General features: G+C 38.2%; 1 protein-coding gene across 1 annotated transcript in view; it reads left to right on the plus strand.

Annotated features, from left to right (window-relative positions):
• Window positions 1–21,530, plus strand: part of Prcp (prolylcarboxypeptidase) — a 47,559-nt gene that overhangs the window by 11,278 nt on the left and 14,751 nt on the right. The window contains exons 2-3 of the mRNA XM_051192259.1: window positions 16,269–16,409; window positions 19,721–19,822. Of these exons, the coding sequence (XP_051048216.1) occupies window positions 16,269–16,409; window positions 19,721–19,822 (243 nt within the window). The remainder of the gene's footprint in view (window positions 1–16,268; window positions 16,410–19,720; window positions 19,823–21,530) is intronic.

Below are 21,530 nucleotides of genomic sequence, written 5' to 3' on the forward strand. Positions count from 1 at the left end.
ATTGTCTTGACAATACCCTCTTTCTTCCATGTCATACTTGCTAATTTGTATCTTGTGCCTTCCTGCTTGTCTACTTCAATATACATTGGAAAGTAGGAAAGAGCTGTATGTATGGGGGATGGTGATAGTTATGTAAATTTATGCCCTAAGTGTTTCTTCTTGATGAGCAAATTAAAATATCAGATAAAAAGGTTTGTTTTCATTGTGTTCTTAGTAGTCAGCAAGCTGTAGCTAGTTTATTTTAATCCTTTTTCTATATTCAGAAAGTAACAAATTGATGTTCCCTGCTTTGTTTGGTATTATAGATTGTGGCTGTTGATAGTGTAAAAATGAAAACATTAAGAAAAGTATGGACCGGGGAAATATTTCAGTCAACTTAGTGATTGCCTTAAAAGTATGAGGACCTGAGTTTGATCCCTGGAACTCATGTTGGCTTATTTGTTTGTTTTTTTCTTAAAACCTGATCGTGATGGTATACACTTGTCATTCCAGCATGGGGAGTTGGAGACAGGTGAATCCCTTATGCTTGCTGGTTAGCTAGGCTTGCCTGTTTGGTTAACTCCAGGCCAATGAAAGGCCTTGTCTCAAAACAAGGTGAATAGGTTTTGAAGAGTGACATCTGAGGTTGTTCTCTGACTTGCACACACATGTCTATATACACACAATAAAAAAAGAAAGAAAGAAAGAAAGAAAGAAAGAAAAATGTCTTCTTAAAGGTCACTTCTGGAAGGGTTGCATCTCAGTGGTGGAGTTTGTACTTAGCATGATCAAGGCATGCATATGGGTATGCATATGCATGTGTGTGTGTGCACACACACACTTTAAAGAATATGCTTGTGTGGTGGTTAATTGTCTCCCATTCAATATACTAGAGAGCTAAAGGAAACATGATTTTGTTTTCTTATTTGCAAACAAAAGCTAATTATCTATGAATCTTCATTTTCCCTCACATATATTCCTAACTCAAATTGCTGTGCTACCAATGGTGAGAAACTTCTCCAGTTGTCCCTGCCTCTGCCAAGCCTGTGGTATTATGCTTCTTCCCAATCACATTTTATAGACTAACACATTAGTTAGGTTAAAAAACAGATTGTAATGTCAGATTTCCTTGGGAGCTTTGTTTGAGCACTGTTACATTTAGGACATGCTATCTGGAGATGAGAAGAAATTCTTTTCCTTTACTCCCTGAAGGGTCCACACAGATTACATTGGAAAAAGTATTCACAAATCAATTAACATGCACAGGGAAATATCAGGAATATAGCCGTTAGTAATTCAGTGTGGTTCAGGTGCTTACTCTGAAAGGGATATGAGAAAATGTTGACAATTTGGGTGGCTCCTCATTCTGACGACAGAAATTAGCTTCTAAAATGTTTCTCTTTGGAATCAGAATGAAGCTAAGGGGCAGACATTACCTTGTGGTGAAATTCATTTCCCAGTCTTCCTTTGGTTATAGATAATGGGATTTGAGATGGGGCTCTGGGGAATGAAACAGTGGTGGAGATTCTGTCCAGGCAGAAGGTCTTTCATGCCCTCATGTACCTGCTAAGTCCTCCCACTACACTGTAGAACATTTGTTGTTTTGAGAAAATATTTTTAAAAGTTATTAAGTTTTAATAAGTACCATTATTACTAATCATATTCCTTCCCCCACCGTGTGTGTGTGTGTGTGTGTGTGTGTGTGTGTGTGTGTGCGCGCGCGCTTTGATACAAGTGCCATTTAGCGAAGTTTTTCATAGGAGTCCACATATTATAGAAAGCAAGCTATATTTGTCTATACTCTGTAAATTTGGCTAACTACACTGTGATTTAATAACCCAATTTAAACAAGGGACCACAAGCCAGACAATGACTCTGACTCATCAGATAGGAAAGTAAGGAAGTACTTGTTATTCTTGGTCAGTTTTTATTTCTATGTAGTTTGAAGCAAGGTCATGCTGCAGACACTGTCCTTTTAAACACTTGGAAACCTCTGCCATTTCCTGATGTTGATGGCTTCTTCCCCTGAGGGAGCAGCTCATGGGACATGATACATACGGGAAAAGCAAGGGTTACAGCTCTCCTCTCCTTGGTGCTGATGGGCTTCCTTTCTTTCCTTTGACCTTTGTCTTTTCATGACAATGAGAAGTTCCTGCTAAGAGTGGACTTCCATTTGCCCAGGTCTGTGTTCTGATTTCTAAGGCATGAGCACTCTTTGTAAGGCAGGAGAACATGTATACGGAGCCTCTTTCTGAACCTGAGTGCATCTGCCTGGATCTTACTTGTCTGTGCATCTGAAATTCTGTAGCACCAAGGTTCATCCTAGACACACACTTTACAAATGAAGGCAACTCCAGGTGGGCTTGACCTGTAAACTTTGAATCATTTTCCTTGGTTTTCTAAGATGTCTTGATTCTCCACTTTTGCTCAGTTCATGGATATCTGAAATAATAATGCAAGTGAATTTTAAACTCCATCTAAATACATAAGACCTTGGTGCAAATTGGCCTTAGTTATTCAAGTTGGGAACTTGAAGACTAAATGCTTATATTCCCTGGCATCCTTCCCAGATATAGGTATCCTAGGCTAGTAAAGATTATAACAACTATTAGTGGTACTACATTCCTTTCTAAAACTGCTCTGGTATTTTTCATGTCTCTCTTATCTTAGTCACTCATGCTTGGGGACTGGCTGATTTTGTCATCTTTACACCAACCACCAAATCCAATTACTGAAATTTTTTATGATTTCCTCCCAGTTTATGCCCTCCCCTTTACATCAATGTATTACTTTGTTGTGGTGCTGGCCAGTCAGCTTAGGACCTTACTGCATGCTTGGCAAGTACCGTGCCAGCAAACCACACTCTAGCCTAGTCTATACCTCTTCTTTACATTACTTGGCATTACCTGCTATTCCATGTAATTCCAGATTACATTGTAATAGCTTTTAGTTTCTCTGTTCTTCCAGCCTTCTACTAGCTTCTCTCTTCTAGTCCAGCCTTATTGGACCCTCCTTCAATCTTAATTCTCCTACAGGACTTTCTCCAATTGACCCAGTCAGGTAGGAACTATCCTTCGCCACACTGCCCTGGAATTTACTGTCTGTGGTATCCATTTTACTGTTAAAGGTGCTCTAATTTATGGGACTGTCTGAACTATAATCATTTTTTGGAATGTTACACTCACAGGGGCATAATGCACCTGGACTTTCTATTAAGATAAAAATAATTTGAAAATTTATAGCTTGATTGCTCAGTGGTATGGAATTTTGTTTAAAAGATGCCATGGCCCACTAAATTGATTTTAAAGTTCACCAATGAATCATAGCCTCCGTTTTATAAAACACTATCTAGCTCACACAAAGGTAAATGCTTTGCTTAATGACTGAGCTTCCACTCCAGCCTGATAAATGCTTTTCATAATAGAAAAATAAGGCTAGCAACACATCTACTATAGAGTGAGCATAAGATACTGGAAGAGCGATGTGTGAGCATGGGAATTCAGAGGAGACACAATTCTATGGTGAAAACAACTTTCTTTGCAGGAAGATGGTTCTATTTGAGGAAAAGAAACTTTGGTATTTCTCTTAGACAAGATCCACAAGGAGAATTAAGGGGGCATCAGGAGCAGAAAGAGCCCCTCATTCTAGAGTCTGGGTGGATTTTCTCACTAGCCAAGAGTCAAAAGTGTTGTTACTAGCAAAGTTCACTGTAAACATTGCCTTCATAGTGACAGTGTTTGTTTGTTTGTTTTTTCAAGACAGGGTTTCTCTGTAGCCTGTCCTGGAACTTGCTCTGTAGACCAGGCTGACCTCAAAGTCACATAGATCTGCCTGCCTCTGCCTTCAGAGTGCTGGGATTAAAGGTGTATGCCACCACCACCCAGCTGTGATAGTATTTTTATAAAGAGACCTTAAATAAGAATTCTATGGTTTAAGTGAGGAAATGGGGCAAGGAAGGGAGGACAGGATGGGATTTAGGGAGGTTTAGCCAAAGCTAAGATGTATGAAAAGCCAAAAACAATCCTGATACTTGCTAAGTTAATTTAAAAACTAAAACAAAAAGTTCAAATGGAGGTATCCTAGGTAAGTGGATAATGCTGCTCTTAGAACCTACTTCTATTAAGTGAAAATGCCAGTGTTAGGAGTGGGCTGCCTCCCTAAGGGTTGGTCAGGGCGGCCCCTTAAGCTTTCAAAACATTGTAGGCAAATGGCATGGCTGTTGGTTGCCCACCACAACTAGATTATAAGATCCTATAGCTGAAGAACCCCTTGTTTACAGGACAGAGAAAGGAAATGAACTAGATGGAGGCTTCCTTCCAGCTTGCTAGCCTTCATTGTGACAGAGGTGCCATACAGGCTTCTGGGAGAGCATTGCCATCAGCAATCTTACTTAGTTGTGAACCCTTTGTTCAGAGCTACTAGTTGGCCAGATCCACTAGTCTAGTAGTGGCAAGTCTGCTATGGAAGACACAACCTTTCTGATGAGTTTGTTCCAAAGGAAAGACTCCACATCTGGTACTATAAACTCTGTGAAAAGCCCTTGTCTAGGGAGTTCGTATTTCCTGGCGGGGAAGCTACTGGTGCTGTTTTTCTAAATGGATATGATGTAGCTGTCAAATTGCATCCTCAATAATTATATTTATACTTATAGAATAATGCTGCCATCACCTTTGCTCTGAGAAGCTTCTTTTCAAAGGGGAAAGCAGTAACTGCAGAGACTCATAGCTTGCCAAGGGGCTAAGAATAAGTGACGGTGAATACTTAGCCATAAACAAGACATATGTATTGCCCTATCCTAGATGCCCGGGAAATTGCAGGAGAGGGTGAGGAGAGAATGTAAGCCTGAGGAAAGATTGGAGTTGTTTGGGCATGGCATGGCAATTAGACTTCTGAACTCACAGAAACTGATTACCAGCATAAGATGGGCATGTACCACCTCATGATGCCCCACCCTCTCTGTGGATTCATAAATAGTAATGGTTTATAAGAAGGGAGAAATAGTTTCTTCAGTGGTATAGTTTCTGGAAAGGTGCCTATGTTCCTTTAAGCAATTCTAGTGAAAAACATTGGGTCAGTACAAAGAAAATGGGTAAAGTACTTGTCACACAAACTCGAAGACTTTAGTTTGAATCCGCTAAGCTCATAAAAAGCCAGGTATGGTAGTATCTCTGTTGTCCTAGGGCTTCTATGGCAGGCTAGGAGGTGGAGACAGGAAAACCCTGCAATCTCATGGATCAGGTAGCCAAGTCTACATGATACTGAAAAGTAAAGAGACCCTGTCTCAAGATGGAATATGAAGGTTACCACCCAAAGCTGTCTTTTGACTTCCATACATGAGTTGTGGCATGTGCATTCCTTTCTCCAGAGATGTGGTGTGAAAGTAGAAGGGGTACCAATTGAAAATAGGGTCAGTGGGAGCGAGTATGGGACAGGAGAGGTAACAGAAGTGACTGTGATACAAATGCAACATATACTGTATGGAAATTGCCTGTATGACTATCAGTAAGACACTTAATGGCAAGACTCTCTTTGAACTCCCACACCTTTCTTGGGTATGTATTGACTTTTCCCTAGGTACCTTTTTCGTTTTATGCTTGAATATAAACTTTGGATAAAACTTTTCTATGGCAAAGTCATTAATCCTAGCCTTGCCTGTGTAGAGGTGAAGTATCTGAAAAGACCTGTTCAGGATGCTGAGTGGCACATAGGGCTGTGTCTCTTGCGCCATACTCCTGCTGACTTTAATAGTTTACAGATTTCCTTCCTTGACAATGAATCCTTTTAAACAAGGGCATCTCTACCCTCTGGCTTTCCTCAGGCTTTTGGCTTCTCCTTTCTTGCCCTTCCTCAGTGTTCATATGCTTGCTTACCTGCAGGGCTTGCTGTTCTTTTCTGACTTGCACTCAGCAAGAGGAAAGTGGGACCTCAATGACAAAAAATGGTCACTCTGTTAGTGCTCTGTGAGGTCTGAAGCATAGGAGGAAAATGTTGCTTGTGAATGGTGATAATTACCTTCTCATTGTGGGTTGTCAGCACTGTAGTTTTCAAGGGATGCCTTTACCAAGTATAAATGGCAGACTAATGATTGTCAGGTTACCTCAGTAAGCACTTCTTTGTTTTTTCTATCATGAAGTTTGTAATAGCACAGTTATAAGACATGCTTGTTTGTTTTATTAGGGTGCTGAGGCTCAAACCCAGGGCTTTGATGCTAGCCTATCCATCTGTGATTCTCTGTCAGAATAAAACTGTGTACTTGATTGTGTGCCCACCTTTCCTATGATCTGCCACCAGACACTAAGTACTGTGACTACAAGACCATGTGAGTCTTGTTCACCCTTACATTTCTGCTAATTGCCCCATGGGGGTGACTCAAGACTGGCTTGTCCTGTCAGTGTGTTTAGCCAGTGTGTTTGTTTGTACATCCTATTAGCTCTGGGCAGTTTTCATCAAAGATGTTGATGTAGTGCCAAAGCACCTGAAAGTAATCAAAGGAAGCCACAGGGTCCCCTTTGAACTAGCTGTTATTGTTCCAAGTTTTGGTTTTGTCTGAGGATGTCCTTTCCCCTTCCTTTATCTTTTTTACAGTTCTCCAAACAATGAGTAGTCTGTAGAGCGTATTTTTAAGATGATGATAAGAAATCCCTGGAGGTCATTTTATAATGAATCAGTATTGAAAATTTGATGTTGGAGTTCCCCGTGAGGAAAAGAACTTAGGATTGCTTTCTTTAGTTGCTTCCTTTGGCGGATACTATTCACGTGGGGACTTTACGTTCATTCCCCCCATATGTCCTTTAAAAATTATGCATTTTTTCAGTGTAATAAAGTAATGTGTTTTTTTTTGTTTGTACAGTCATCTACAAGGAGAACATTGCATGCTTTCTATCACAAGTTTATCACAAGTGTTTATCACAAGTACGATTTGCAGAGAATTCTCCCCGGGTGAGGATGATTCATATTTTAGCATCATGACATAGTATTGTTCTTGATGTTCTTTGCTTATACAAGTCACTAGGCTATTAACTACATCCATTCACAGACTACTGGGTGGAAAGCAGGTATATACCTCCTTCACTGAAGAGATAGCCCTCAATGTTTAACATTCCTGGTTTCCCTAGTGCTTATCTGTGAGCTCAAGGACCTATGCCTTCTATAGTACAGAACAGATTTGATTTTAAAGAGCAAATGGAACTAAATCTTAAAGCTCTTAGTGGCATTCCATTGGCCTTCAAATTAAATTAAAACTCTGTGCCCATTCAGTTCTAAGAATTATTCTGTAACATTCTTCTGGTTTACCACATTTTAATCTCCTGGTCCATATATCCTCCCTCTCCCTTCTTTTTAGAGTTATTTCCTTGACTATCTCCTTTAGACTTCATCTCCAGTGCTACCTCCCAGGAAAGACCTTCAGCATTGGCTTTTGGAACAAAGAGCTATAAGCTGAGAGGTGAAAACAGCCTCTCATTTCTCGAGGTTACAAGTTTGGATGTGAGTTGGATTAGTTCCTTGTTGGGGGCTATCTTAGTTTCTTTTATATTTCTAAAATAAGACACCAAGGAAGCTTATAAAAGAAAGTGTTTAATCTGGGCTTATGATTTCAGAGACTTTAGAGTCCATGAGTCCATGATGATGGAGCAAAGGCATAGTGACAGGAATAGTTGAGAGCTCACATCTTGATGAACATGGATGAGGTAGAGAAAGACACATTGGTAATGGCTCCAGTCTTTTGAAACCTCAAAACCTACCCCAGTGACACACCTCCTTCAAGTCCACACCTTCCAGTTTTTCCAATCAGTTCCACCAGCTGGGGAAGTATTCAAGCATAGAAGTCTATAGAGACTGTTCTCACTCCAACTACCACAGTGCCACAATGGGAGTCTTTCTTCCATGCTTCTCTTCACGATGCTGGCATTCACTGGTTATCCTTGCTATTTCATGGCTTGCAGCCATGTGGCTCTGTTTTTACTGTCAACTACTTATATCTGCAGTGATCCAGTTTCCAAACAGGTCAGGGAAGTTACAGTTTTGGAGGGAATGCTCCTTAATTCAGTGCAGCTTCCCCAATTCTCAATCTGTTAGTGAAATTGTGTCTATAAATATTTCCTTAGTTCTATTCTCTCAGTAAGTAGTGAGCAAGTAATTTGTCAGGCTATATGCTATATATGGAATTTAATCTTGAGTACTATATTTGTAATAGGGGATATTAATTGAACTAAGGTATACACAGGTTTTGAGGAATTTAGAAATAGAGTTTTAGAGAAGATGTGAGAAGTCAATACAGCTCCAGGACTGAAGGAGTAGTAGAAAGTAAGAGTAAATTGTAAGTTACATGAATCATACCTCTACTAAGTGAGATATATGTTGCTTTTCATTTTTTTAGGTGTTGAATTCGTGCCTTTATCTGTTTTATAGTGGATTATAGCCTCCATTTCTGGGATATGTCATGGCATATAATTATAACATCCTATCAGGAGAGTATTTTGCATATATAGGAACATTTAGAACAAGAGATTATAAAGGAAGACCAACATTAATAATATGTCATTTTAAAAACAAAAGAAGTAATATGTCATTCTATATTTAATAAAACGAGACTATAAATTTAAATGCTTGTTTGAGAAACTATGGCATCATGTACTACTTATGGGCTGTTTTTGAAATGCTTGCATGTTGTCCTGGCAAAAAGTTTACTCTTCAAAATGGAGTATCTTCTAATAAAGGTTAAAGTGCTGTGCAATAAATTCAAGAATTCATCTTTTGCACATTCACTGGCCTTATACATCTCAGGAATTATTAATTTTACTGGTGTCTTAACATTAGGCAGACAAAAGTTCCTGTTTCTAGCAAGCAGATAGTCCCTGCATTTGTTTGTGATGGTGAAGACTGGTAGCTTGTGTATTTCTCGCTGCATGGAGATCAGAAATGATAGTAACTATCTTGTCCACTATCCTTTAATATAGCCTCTTTACAAAAAAGTCTCAACCTAGTGTATCTAACAGTGAACCTGTTTATACAAATTTGATCTTGAATAGACTCCATTCTCATTGTTTTGAGTCATGTTCTTAAATAAAGTTGGGTCTTTTTTCACAGCAGTTGCATAATCAAGGTACATGGTGATGTATTAATATATTTACTATCTATCCATGGACCTAGAGTTGGCTCTGCTTTCACAGTAATTGCAGAATCAAGGTATACAATGTATTAATGTACCCATGGACCTACTATATTCCAGATATTTATTCTAATCACTGACGATTTGATATGGGACCAAAAAAAAAAAAAAAGGTCTCTGTTTCTTTGTGGGAAGATTTCCATCTAAATCAGATGGTAGCTTGACAAATCTAATGCCATTTCCTACCTCTTCCCCTCATTAAACCATTTCCTTCTTGCCACCAACAGCTTCTTACTTGAAGCTTGTTGTGTATAGTTCTGCTTGCTGGAGTTGCTTGTCTGTACCTTACCCAGGAACATTCTGGTGAGGCCTTAAGCTTCAGCATGCATGCTCCTCTCCTATACTTTGCTTCTCATGATTCCATGGTGGGCTAGTATTTCTGCTTCTGAATTATCATAGCATTCCATACACAGGACTCAATCTTGTTATGGTGTACATGTAACACCTTCATCACCTTTGCCAAGTTCTGAATATGGTCTCACTCAGTTTGTTCCTTCAAGTCTTTGCCTAGTGAGTATTAATTGTACCATTTCTTGAAATAAATGTTTTATGTGGAATAAAGATGTCATACTGTATTATTTAATGCAAAATAATTTACATGTGATTGTATGGTGAAATAGAAATGGAAAAATCATATTTACTTTATCCCATCTTGAGTGATAATTTGGAAAATTTCAAAGATTTATTTTATTTTATGTGCATGAGCTTATTGCCTGAATGGATGTATGTGCACCATGTGTGAGCCTAGTTTCTGTGGAGGTCAGAAGACTGTCACATATGCTGGAACTAGAGTTATGGAGGGTTGTGAGCCACCATGTAGGTGCTGGGAACTCAACCTGGGTTCTTTGCGAGAAAAACAAATGCTCTTAACTTCTCAGCCATCTCTCTAGTCTTCAATTTTGAATATTTTAAAATCTACTTATTAGTTTATTTTATTTACCATGGAAGCATGTCTCATTCTAAGTTGCAATTCTCTGATTCTCCTTAGAGTCTCTTGCCCCTTGCAATGATAACCACTATCCTGACTTCCAATATACATTTTGACATTAAAAAAGAAAGAAAATGGAGCCTGCTATGGGGGTACACTTTGTAATCTCAACACTGAGGAGGATTGCTGAGTTCAGGGCCATCCTGAACTACATAGTGAGTAGCAAGCTAGTGTAAGCCATATAGCAAACAAACAGGAGAAACAAAATTAAAAGGGGACCAATTTCCAGATTTCAGTGATATGATTGTGTATTTAAGAAAGGCAACAACAATTTAGGTTTGGTATGGTGCTGTCTGTAATCCCAGCACTCAGGAGACTGGGGCAAGAGGTTCTCAAGCTTTAGGACAGCCTGGGTTACAGAGTGAGAGAAACTTTGTCTTTTAATAGACAGAAAGAGAGAGAGAGAGAGAGAGAGAGAGAGAGAGAGAGGAGAGAGGAGAGAGAGAGAGGAGAGGGAGAAGAAAAGCGGGGAAGAGGGAGAAGAATTGACATCTCTGCAGTGTGTAGTTCTTTATTCAAGAGCTTGGCCTTGAAGTCTAAGTCTAATTTTAAACTTAATGGGCTCTTCTACTTTATTATGTGTTTGGTCAATACAGTGATATTTTAATCTGAGAGCTGTAGTGGTACAAAGCTTCCTTAGGCCCAGTGGGTTAACAATCATGCTGTGCTCTTCTAGACCTGTTCAGCCAACAAGTGATGCCAGAATCTTTGAATGAAACCATTATCTATTGTGTAAAACACACACACACACACACACACACACACACACACACACACACACATGCACGCGCACGCACGCATGCACGCACGCATGCACGCACGCGCACACACACAAACACATGGAGGAGGGATATTTGAAATATTCCAAAGAAAGGAAATTCTCCATCTATTTAGCAGTAAAACGTAAAGTATTTAACTTTAATAATGTTTTGGCAATTTAGAAAATTACTGTCCCTCGTGGGCTTCTGGTCAAAGGGAAGTTACTGGGCACTTAAGAGTTATTGGAGAGTGATTGCTATTGTCTTACCAAATAGGAAAATACATTTTCCACAACCATAATTAGATGCTATTTATACTGCTATTAATTTATAAATACTTCTCATATTTTCTCAAATACTAGATACCAGAATATAACACATCTGTGAAAAACTTAAGATGAGTATGATGGCATATACTTATAATGCCAGCAGGCAAGAAGCAGAAACAGGGGACCATGAGTTTGAGACTAGCCTGGATTATGTACCGAGACTTGTGTTTCTCACACACACAAAAGTAAAAACATTAAAGTAAATGGCCTCATCAGTTAAAAAAAAAAAAAAAAAGGAAAGCTCATAGTTTAGTTTTTATTAAACAAAATTTTACTGTTAGCAAAGGAACCTCATACTTAGAAACATGAGAATCTATTGCTTTAGAACTGCATTTTATTACTTATAAAGTCCTGTCTTGTACAGAGATATTGTGGTGGTTATCACCATTCTAAGTTGCCAAAATGGTGTGAGGGCAAAATACTCTCTACTTCTCTTGCCTTTCAAGCTGACAGTTTAGTACAAGAAGCTGAATCCCACTTTTTTGTTGTAAGAACGACTCCTATGATGGATCACTATTTTTGTTTTCTTTTTACTTTACTTTTTTCTTTCTATAATATTTTATTTCTATGTTAGAAGGACATGCTATAAAAATAGTATAGAAGAAAGGAACTTCTATTTCTCTCTTTTTTATTATTGACAAAAGTGTCACGAATACATGTCAGGGGTTTGTGGGTTGCTCAATGGTTAGGACCACTAACTGCTCTTCCAGAGGACTAGGGTTTAAATCTCATCCCCACATGGCGATCTAAAAGTCCAGTCCTAGGGCTCTGATGCCTTCTGGCATCCCTGGATGCTGCACTCACATAGTATACAACCATACATTCAGACAAATATTCTTACACTTAAGATAAACCCCATTTTGTTTTTGAAAAAGAATAGTCTGTCTTTGCATATAAAGGTGCTTCATTTGAAGAACTTCTGAGGAAATGCCTGCCATCCATCCTTGTGGACTGGAGGGCTCTATTTGTTTGTTTGTTTGTTTGTTCGTTTCTGTAGTGTGTGCTAAGCATGCGTAAAGTTTTAAGTTCTACTCTGACACTGAAACAAAGGGTGGAAGCAAGACATTGGGGATTAGCAGTGAGGTGGAGGGAAGAATAATTCCTGTTTGTAAGATTTGTCTTCCTCTTGTCATCATTTCTCTGCTGTTACATCGCCATTCAGAAAAACTGTTGGCCTTGTAATTCCTTCAGTTAAATTCAGTCTCCAGTGCTTCCTGTCTTCCCATTGTAGTGACAAATAAATGTAGTGTTTAATCAGATTTTGTATAGCTGTGACACAATAAAGTGGAAATAAGCAGGGGGTCATAGCCAACAATAATTTCATTCATAAGATGTGGCATCACTCTCCATTCTTATTCTAGCTCTGGAGTGACAGAGCTTGCAGTTTAGAAGGACTGACTCCAGGTACACAGGCTTCTCCAGCCACAGCCATGGGGCCTGCCTATATTCCTTCTTCATCTCAGTTTTGGCTCCTTCTTAGAGACTCATCCTTTCTATTTGAAGATGTCCTTCCCATCAGGAATCAAATGTGCTTGGGAACATTGCCACACCCCAGTTGAGAAGCTAACAGAATGCAATGCCACAGTCTCTATACTCACCCACAACATAACACACATCTAAGTGGAGAGAGGAGACCTTCATTTCCTTATTCTGGATTAGGGTTGCACATAAGAGAGCCCTCCCTCAAGGCGTATTAACTCATTGGAAGTATGAGTTTGGTTTCTTTCTTTTTTGTTGTATTTATCTCCGAGGATAATCTTTATATCTCTAATAAAATTCCTGCTAGCTATTGTATATCTGAGTGCCTAAATAAGACCGCCATATGGTGAGTTCCCAAAATGAAAGGCTATTGAGAAAGAATGTGACTTTTTTTTTTTTAAATCAATTGACCTAATTGAGTTAAACACAGAATGTAGTGATGATTGTCATCAAAGTCAGCAAAAGAACCATGATTCCATGTATTTTTGGAATGTAACTTATGGCTGTACCCACAAATTTTAGAGGAAGCTTCTTGAGTGGCTCTTGGTGAGGCGTGAAGCCTGTTGTCAGCTCTTCCTATAACTAACTGTTGCGTTATGAAAAAAGCAGATTAGGAAACAGTGTCTGCCAAAGAATGGAGAAAGAATTGAGCTATTTAAGAAATTATATGACCTCTCTGAGGTCATGATCCTATTAGAAGACATTATGAAGATGTCCACAGTTGACTATGGTCAGGTGATTGATAGTGTGAAGCAGGTGCTCTGTGTTTTTTTCCTCCTCGCTGCTCCCAAATTGTCATCCAACTATGCTTCCTTGTATGCAAACATGTATCTTTGCCACCACAGATTTTAGTTAGAGAATGCCCTCATTCCCTCTTGCCCTCCCTGCTCTTAGATCTTTTGCACATTTCCACATGGCGAAGCAGCAGGAAACATCTTTTGAATTTTTCTTTTTTACTGTATTTTAGAAAGGACTGCTGTGTGTGACCAGAAATGTGCCTCCTTTTCCAGATCATGCCTGTGAGGTTTTCATGGTGTATGGCCTGCTTTTCTTATGTCACTAAGGCAAGTTGTAGAAAGGATCCGATCCGATGTTCCATCTCTATTTACCCTTTGAGTTCAGCTTGCTTAGGGCAGTGGAGGTCAAATTGCTTCTGCAATCCTTTCATACTGTGATTTCTTAAGTCCCCATTATGGGCTTTGGAAAGTGGATCTCAATCTGGACAGCAGAGGGCACACACTCGTGTGTGTGTGTGTGTGTGTGTGTGTGTGTGTGTGTGTGTGTGTGTGTGTGAAGACTGAAAACACAGTTCTGTACCTGTAGTTGCTCCTCCAGCCAGGAGGATGCTGGAAATTCATGTTGTGCAAAGGACATTTCACAGCATATTTCTGGCTTAACACTTAGGGAGAACCCTTCCCCCCACACACACCAAAAAAAAAAAAAAAAAAAAAAAAAAAAAAATAGGCGCTGTTTACACTTTAACAAGAATTCTTGTAACTCGTTATCTCTGTCCCTTCTTCAGTATTCCCTCTTAGGAATAGTGTGCTTAAAATCATCCCTTCAAGTCACGGAGGTATTCAGCCTTACCATCCTAAAGGCTTAATAGCTTTTTAAATAGCTTTTCCTTGTAGTTGTATGTGAATGTTAACCATCTTAAGAGATTTGAGTGGTAACTCACAATTTCAAAAAGGAAAAAAATAAAACCTTATAAATATATCCAAAGTTCCAAAGTGTTCTTTCTGCCTTTTTTGATTTTTGACATAGTTTAGCTATCTTGCAAAGTCCAGGTACCTTAAGTATGTTATTTCTTTCATTGTAGATGGAACTTCAGTTCATATAAATTCACATTGCTTATTCATGCTAGAGTAATTCCAAAGTGATAGTGTTACATCCTGTCTCTTAAATCTTCCATGGTACAACTGTAAAAATAAAAACATTTTCTTATACATCCAGAATAATATGATTACTTCTATGAAGTATTTTATATCATTTAATTCCCTGTCCATATTAAAATCAACACAGTCACTTCAGTTAGCATTTGCAGGTTATTTGTTCAAACTAGGGTCCAATCCTGGATTGCATTGCTTCTAGTAGTTATGTTCTTAAAACTTGCTTAACCTAAAGCAGTCCTCTGTAAATGCCCTGTAAAACGTACCACCCTCAGATTTGCCCAATTGCCTTTTAGAGACTTCAGTTTACTCTGCCACCCTCTGTATATCCTCCTTAAGAGTAAACCTAAAGTCAGGATAAAGATAAAAGTGGAAGTTTTTGGAAAGAATGAATCATAGGGGAAATGAGCTTTATGTTGTATGCATGAGAAGGCATATATGCCCTGCCTACCTGACTATCCATGATGTCAATGTTGATCATTAGATTAAGGTGATGATAGTTTGTGATATCATTGTTACGCCACATGAAAATAAGTTTTCTGCTGCCTTTCCTGGTGTTTTTAAATGCCATTAATAACTCTTTCCTGAATCAGTAACTTTGCAGAATTATCATGTCTCTGAGTCATCTTTCTGCATTAACTGACTTTTAGTTAATGAGAAAATGCCTTACAGCTGGATCTCATGGAGGTCCTTCCTTAGCTGAGGCTCCTTCCTCAGATGACTCTAGCTTGTGTCAATTTGGCATTCAAAACCACTCAGTACATATACTAATGATTGTCATGAATTGAATGTTTCAATTACTATTTTTATTCTTTTTATGGTCAACTTGTTTTACGCTAAGCTTATAAAATGTGAGCCAATAATAAATAGCTTCTTGTCTCTGACTCCATCTTTTAATGCAACTCTATTGTTTTTAAGATGCCTTTAGCCCTTTGTGCAGAAGCACACAGACCTATCTTCAGTTTCTCTGTCCCAAATGGCAACCAGTCACTGGTAACAAGCCATAGCTCCTTTATTGGTTCTTTTCCTCAGAAGTTGTATTAGGCATCAAAGTCCCAGCATTTAGAATGTCGTATCGGTACCACACAGCTCATAGATCTTTTCAGTGGTCTAATTAGTTCTTGACTTTTATATTAAAAGTTTAATAGTGAAAAAATTCAGATAGTAAGGCATTTTGAAAACTAATGGGATGGATTGACTATTTGAAAAGTACTAAGATATTTGATTATGTCCTCAGCACACTAAAAAGGTAAGTATGAGGGTGCTATTTATTTTCAATTTATCTACTCTACAATATGTACATATTTCAGAATATCATATTATAACAGCATAAGTATATACAGTTTTTATTTCTCCATTAAAATTAATCACATAAAATAAATCAAGTTAAAAATTTTAAATTTGACATTATTATGTTTTTAAGTAACCACTTGATTTTGTAATTATATCTTTTCTTTTACCTGAAAATCTTGGCCACCATAATAAATACTTTCTTATCCTAGTATATAAGAATAATTTCAAAATTACAGTAGTATTAATAAGATCAAACGAACTTTACATTTTCTTTTGATCATTTTTGTAGTTCAGGTTGATTTCAGTTGGACAATGAATCACCTTAATGTTAATTTCAGTTACTTTTTCTTGAAATATGTCTTGCCTGTTTTGTTTCTATCATAGGTTGATCACTTTGGATTTTCTGACTCAAGAACTTTTGAACAGCGGTACCTAATAGCTGATAAACATTGGCAGACAAATGGTGGCTCAATACTTTTCTACACTGGTAATGAAGGGGACATTGTCTGGTTTTGCAATAATACGGTATGTACACATTGGTGAGCTGCTGAAATAGTACCGTCTATAGTGATAAATGGGAGAAAATGTTTAGCCGTGTAAATGACAAAGAATTACCATTTTTAATGTAATGTTCTTTAAAAGATGGCTGAGCTGGCATAAGCTCATGGCCTGACTTCATCCCTGAGACCTGCATGACAGAAAGAGAAAACTAACTCCTGCATGTTTTTCTTTGTTCTCCAGTGTGATATGGCATGTGCCCTCCCCCAAATAAGTAAATAAATGTAACAGAAAATAAAATAAAATAGTAATAGAAAGATGGCAAAGGTTCATGAGTGAATGAAAAATGTCAGTTAGTCAGGGCTGTCTAGGAATTCAGAGCAAGCCTGTGCTGCCATATAGTTCAAGGCCAGAAGGACCTTCGTGAAGCTCTGTCTCAACACAAATAGGCAAAACCACTTTTTTTTGGTGGGGAGAAATTTAATTATAAGGCCAGCAGGCATGAGACATTGTTATGTATAGTTGATTTGATTATGGCCCTATACAAGGTAAATGTAAGGGTAGGAATTTTTTTTTGTTTATTTTAATATTGTACTTTTAAAGTGAAGAACTGTGTTGTATATGTAGTAGATGTTCAATAAATATTCATCAATTAGTAAGTAAGACTGAAACAAAACCAATGCAAATAAGGAAAAAATATAAAAATTTGAGTGTAAATTGGAAGGGAAGGTAAAGTAGCTGCATTTTCATTTAGTTTCTTGTTCTATTGAATTTTAATTTGTATGGATTAAAACAGCATAATCTATTAGCTTGCTTCATTAACTATATTTTCTAGCACCTTTTAACAATATATCTATTAACAAACTTAAGTTGGAAGGAATGCAGAACTAAGAAAATCTCCTTTACAGTGTACGAGTGCAGTGACCAGAAAAATCTAAAATTTCTACCAAGAAGCTAGGCTGTGAACTACTCTCAAGTAGGGAATAGTACAGACTCTGGTGCCAGTGTCTGGCATGGCACCATACCCAAGGGATCTTGGTAAATGTTTGTTGAACTGAACTGAGTTGACAGCAAAGACATGAATCTAATTATGCTATTACTCCATTACTCATTTGTGATTATATTCTTCAGATTGTCAAGAATTGAATCCCCCGGGGCACGGGGATGCACTGCTCTATGTAGCACTCAGGAAGGTTGGGTAAAAGACTGTAAATTTGAGCCTATCCTGGTCTGGCCTATATAGTTGACACCCAACCTGGAAAGCCAAACAATCAAAAGAATATGAATATATATATATATATATATATACATATATATATATATATATATATATATAAAAATAAAATATATCCTGAGAAATGATGTCATGGGAACTAAATGTCCAGATTCCTGGGGCTATTTTGTATAAATGGTACTGTCCTGTCCCTTTCCATTTTGTTTTGTTTTTTGTTTGTTTGAGGCAGGGTCTCTCTGTGTAGCCCTGGATGTCTTGGAACTTGCTATATAGACCATGTTGACACTGAACCCTCTGCCTCGGCCTCCCGAGTGCTACGATTAAAGGTATGCATCACACAAGATCTTCATTTCCTTAGCTATTCTTCTTTGCAAACCCACAGGCAATGTTTCCTAGACAGTCCCTCTATGTTTTAATACAGGCAGTGAGATATTCAGTCTTTAGACCCTAGTGCTCCTCAGGCTCTATAGCCCCACTGCACACTTCAGGGTATCCATGTCCTCAGAGAGGTGGGAAGGAAGAGCCATGTCGGAGAGGAACAGTTGTATATAAGCATCAGAAGCAGATCCTAGAAGGGCAAGATCCTGGACCTCCCCAGTACTTGGCATCTTCCTACAAACTATAGTATTTCAATTTCATATTCACCTCTGGATATTAATTTTTTGAGAAGCAGTAAAGACTTTAAGCAGATTGATGAGATTTCAGTTCTGACTGCCAATTTGCTATTTCACTTGAGCAAGCTTTTAACTCCAGCTTCAGCTCTCTCTTTTGTTCAGTAGTTATAGTAAGAATTCCTAGCTCATAGATTTGTAAAGACTAATTAATAAATAAGATTAAGGAACTTGCTGGTATTAAAAGACAAAATTACCCTTGAAACGGATGCAAGCAACCAATGGTTAATTGCTTCGTGCATTCATCAGTTCCGTTAAGCTGCTTCCTGTCAAAGCCAGAGATCAGCTCCACAGAAGTCTGTTCCTACTCTTAAGATAATCACAATCTAGTGGTGGAAGTCGTATGTGTGAGTTCCTGTTGAAGCAGCAGAGGAACTCTTTAAGCAGTCTGATGTTGAGGGGAGATGGACAGCTCTGCTGTGCCTGGGCATGCAGAGGACGATGTGCCTGAGTTGGGTGTGGCTGGGCATGTGATATGTGGCAGGAGTGAACAGCTCTGTGAAAGAGAAGGTGGGGGGGTTAGCTTGAAAACCACAGGTATCACGCTAACATGCCCATTATCCCCACAGGTAGCTCTTTTAATTCCTTATAGATTGCTCATTTTTAGGTTCCCATGCCTTGATAGGGAGTAGTAACTTGTTAAACACCAATGGCATTCATCAGGAATGACAAGGCTTTGATCCACGCTAGCTAAATGTCTAATCAATTCATGTTGTGTGCCTGGGATGCTTTCTTAAGAAGGATTCAGAGGCAGCATCTAGTCAAAGGGAAAGAGGCAGCAAATAGTGAGGAGCCATCAGTATGGGGTGTAAGGGAGCCAAGTGGCCCTTGGTGACTGCTCTGTGTTACAGCCTGTAATTCAGTCTTAGCTTGGTCACCTGTGTGAACACTGAGCTTGTGTCTGAGTGTCCTTGTCTGTAAAACCACAGTGTCTGATTCCTGATTATTGTGCTAAGTAGGTGAATTATTACATGGAGTGGCTAGAACAGTACCTGATACATTGGAAACAAATTAATAACAGATGCTGATAGTTAATTTCCTAATATATAAGATTAAAATCTCTAGTTAGTTTAATATGCTTATCTGTCTGTTAATTCCTTTATGTTGTCTGTGTATGTCTTTGGGGAGCAGCTTAGATATCTTTACCTCCTTCTGAGAATATTAAGCATAGTGTTGTTTGAAGACTGACATTATAGTATTGACCCAGGGTCAGAGGGTCACACAATAAGAAGATGTGAAATGAGTAGTACATTGGTCTTGGTTCTACTCCAATACAGTGTGATACATCTGTTGTGGATGTTTCTGTGGAATACACTTAAAATTGCACAGTTTTTCAGAGTTCTTTCTGGTATGATTTAATATCTATTCCATATGGTTTGCGGAGGTTCACTGCAAAGTCCTAATTTAGTAGTGAATTTGTGAATTCTTCCCAGGGGTTCATGTGGGATGTGGCTGAGGAGCTGAAAGCTATGCTGGTGTTTGCTGAACATCGATACTATGGGGAATCCCTTCCCTTTGGGGAGGACTCATTCAAGGTAAGTATACATTTTTCTTTTAAGGTTAAAGATTTGGGGCACCCTTTTTGATAGTTTCTGTTTAAGTTTGGAACATTTATACTCATACAAAATGTGAGATCAGTTTAACTTGAACTGGTTGAAAACTCAATGGTTTGTACCTTCTCTTTCCTTCTATAATTTGGGAGAATTTTCCTTTTTGTGCTGAGGGTCAAACCCAAGGCAGAGTGCAGAGCAAATACTCCCACCAAGCTCTCTTCTCAACCTACTCCAAGGCCTTTAAAGCCATGTCTTTTTAATTGCTGACACTTTTACTTTTTAAAAGTTCGGGATTATTCTATGTATATAACTGTTTTGCATGCATATGTCTGTGCACCATGTAGGGTGTAGGTGAAGTTCAGAAGAGGGCACGGCATCTCCTGAAACTGCAGTTATGTATGGCTGGGAGCCAAAGTGAGGGTACTGAGAACCAAACCCAGGTCCTCTGCTAGAGCAATAAGTCCTCTTAACTGTTGAGTTATCTCTCCAGCTCCCTGTCAGTTGTTTTTTGTTTGTTTTGCCTTATTTGTGGTTCTGGGGATCTGAGCAGGCCTAACATGTTCAGTGTAAGGTCTTTACCATCAAGTACATGTACAGTTTCTATTAGTTTAAGTTTGGTTATTCAGGCTGGCTTCAGCCAGGTCAGTCTTACTCTACTACTGTGCACAGTTAGGGGATTTTCTTTATTTTAATGGTGTCAGCAAACAATTCTCTTCTGTAAATTAGGTACTAAGTTAGTGTTTCTGCCTTAGGAGTAGATTAGTGTGCAAATATATGAAAATGATTTTTCAGTAACATGTAATCAGTATATAAGAATAAATGAGCTCTGTGCGGTCATGTTACTCCTGGTGTTCCCATTAGCTTTTCCCTTCTTATAAGAACCCCTGGCTTTGACCTTCGTCAGGCTGTACGTTTAATGACTGTGGATGCTTTTTCCTCCACTGAATGACTTTATTTTACCCATGTCCTCCTAGCTATAGTAATTTCCCACAGAGCCTGTAATTAGTATTTTCCTTAGAAAACTCAGTTTTTTAAAGTTAGCATTATATTAGCCAAAGACTTTATGTACTGATTATATTTTCCAAATTTCTTTATAACATGACAATAAATGTTATATTAAAATGCTTATTCAGTACCTAATTTCTTTTGTCTCATTCAATAAAGTGATACTATCCTTTTGTGAATTGTCATCTAAAATAATTTGAGAATGACCATATTTCAGGATGTTTTGAAAGGAGCTTTAAAAACTTTATATTCAGTTAACTGAGTTTTTTTATGTTATTATGAATAAAAAATAAGTTTAAAATGTACATGTGCTATAAGTCAATAGCAGAGTGGTGTGTTATAATTTGTTGGGCTGAATGAAAAGTTTCATTCTTTAGTTTATTTTAGGTACACATGTGACTAGTAGAGTGAACAGGCACTGAAACCAATGGGAAACATTCAAGTTGTTGTATCTTAACCTTCTGTAGCTTGCTACAATCAACACTCCGCCAGCAAAGTGGACCCACATCTGTTTTTGACATACTTTCTTCTTTTTCTGTGCTCACAAAAGTTGTCAGTAGCATAAGGGACATTATAAATATTATTTGAGAACTGAAGTCAACTGCACTCAGCTATATGTAGTATCACATAAAACAGAAGTAAAGTATAACAGAGAGAAGAGATGAGAAGTCTTCCTAGTTTTGGA

This window comes from Phodopus roborovskii, unplaced genomic scaffold, assembly GCF_943737965.1.
Source record: "Phodopus roborovskii unplaced genomic scaffold, PHOROB, whole genome shotgun sequence".
Taxonomy (NCBI): domain Eukaryota; kingdom Metazoa; phylum Chordata; class Mammalia; order Rodentia; family Cricetidae; genus Phodopus; species Phodopus roborovskii.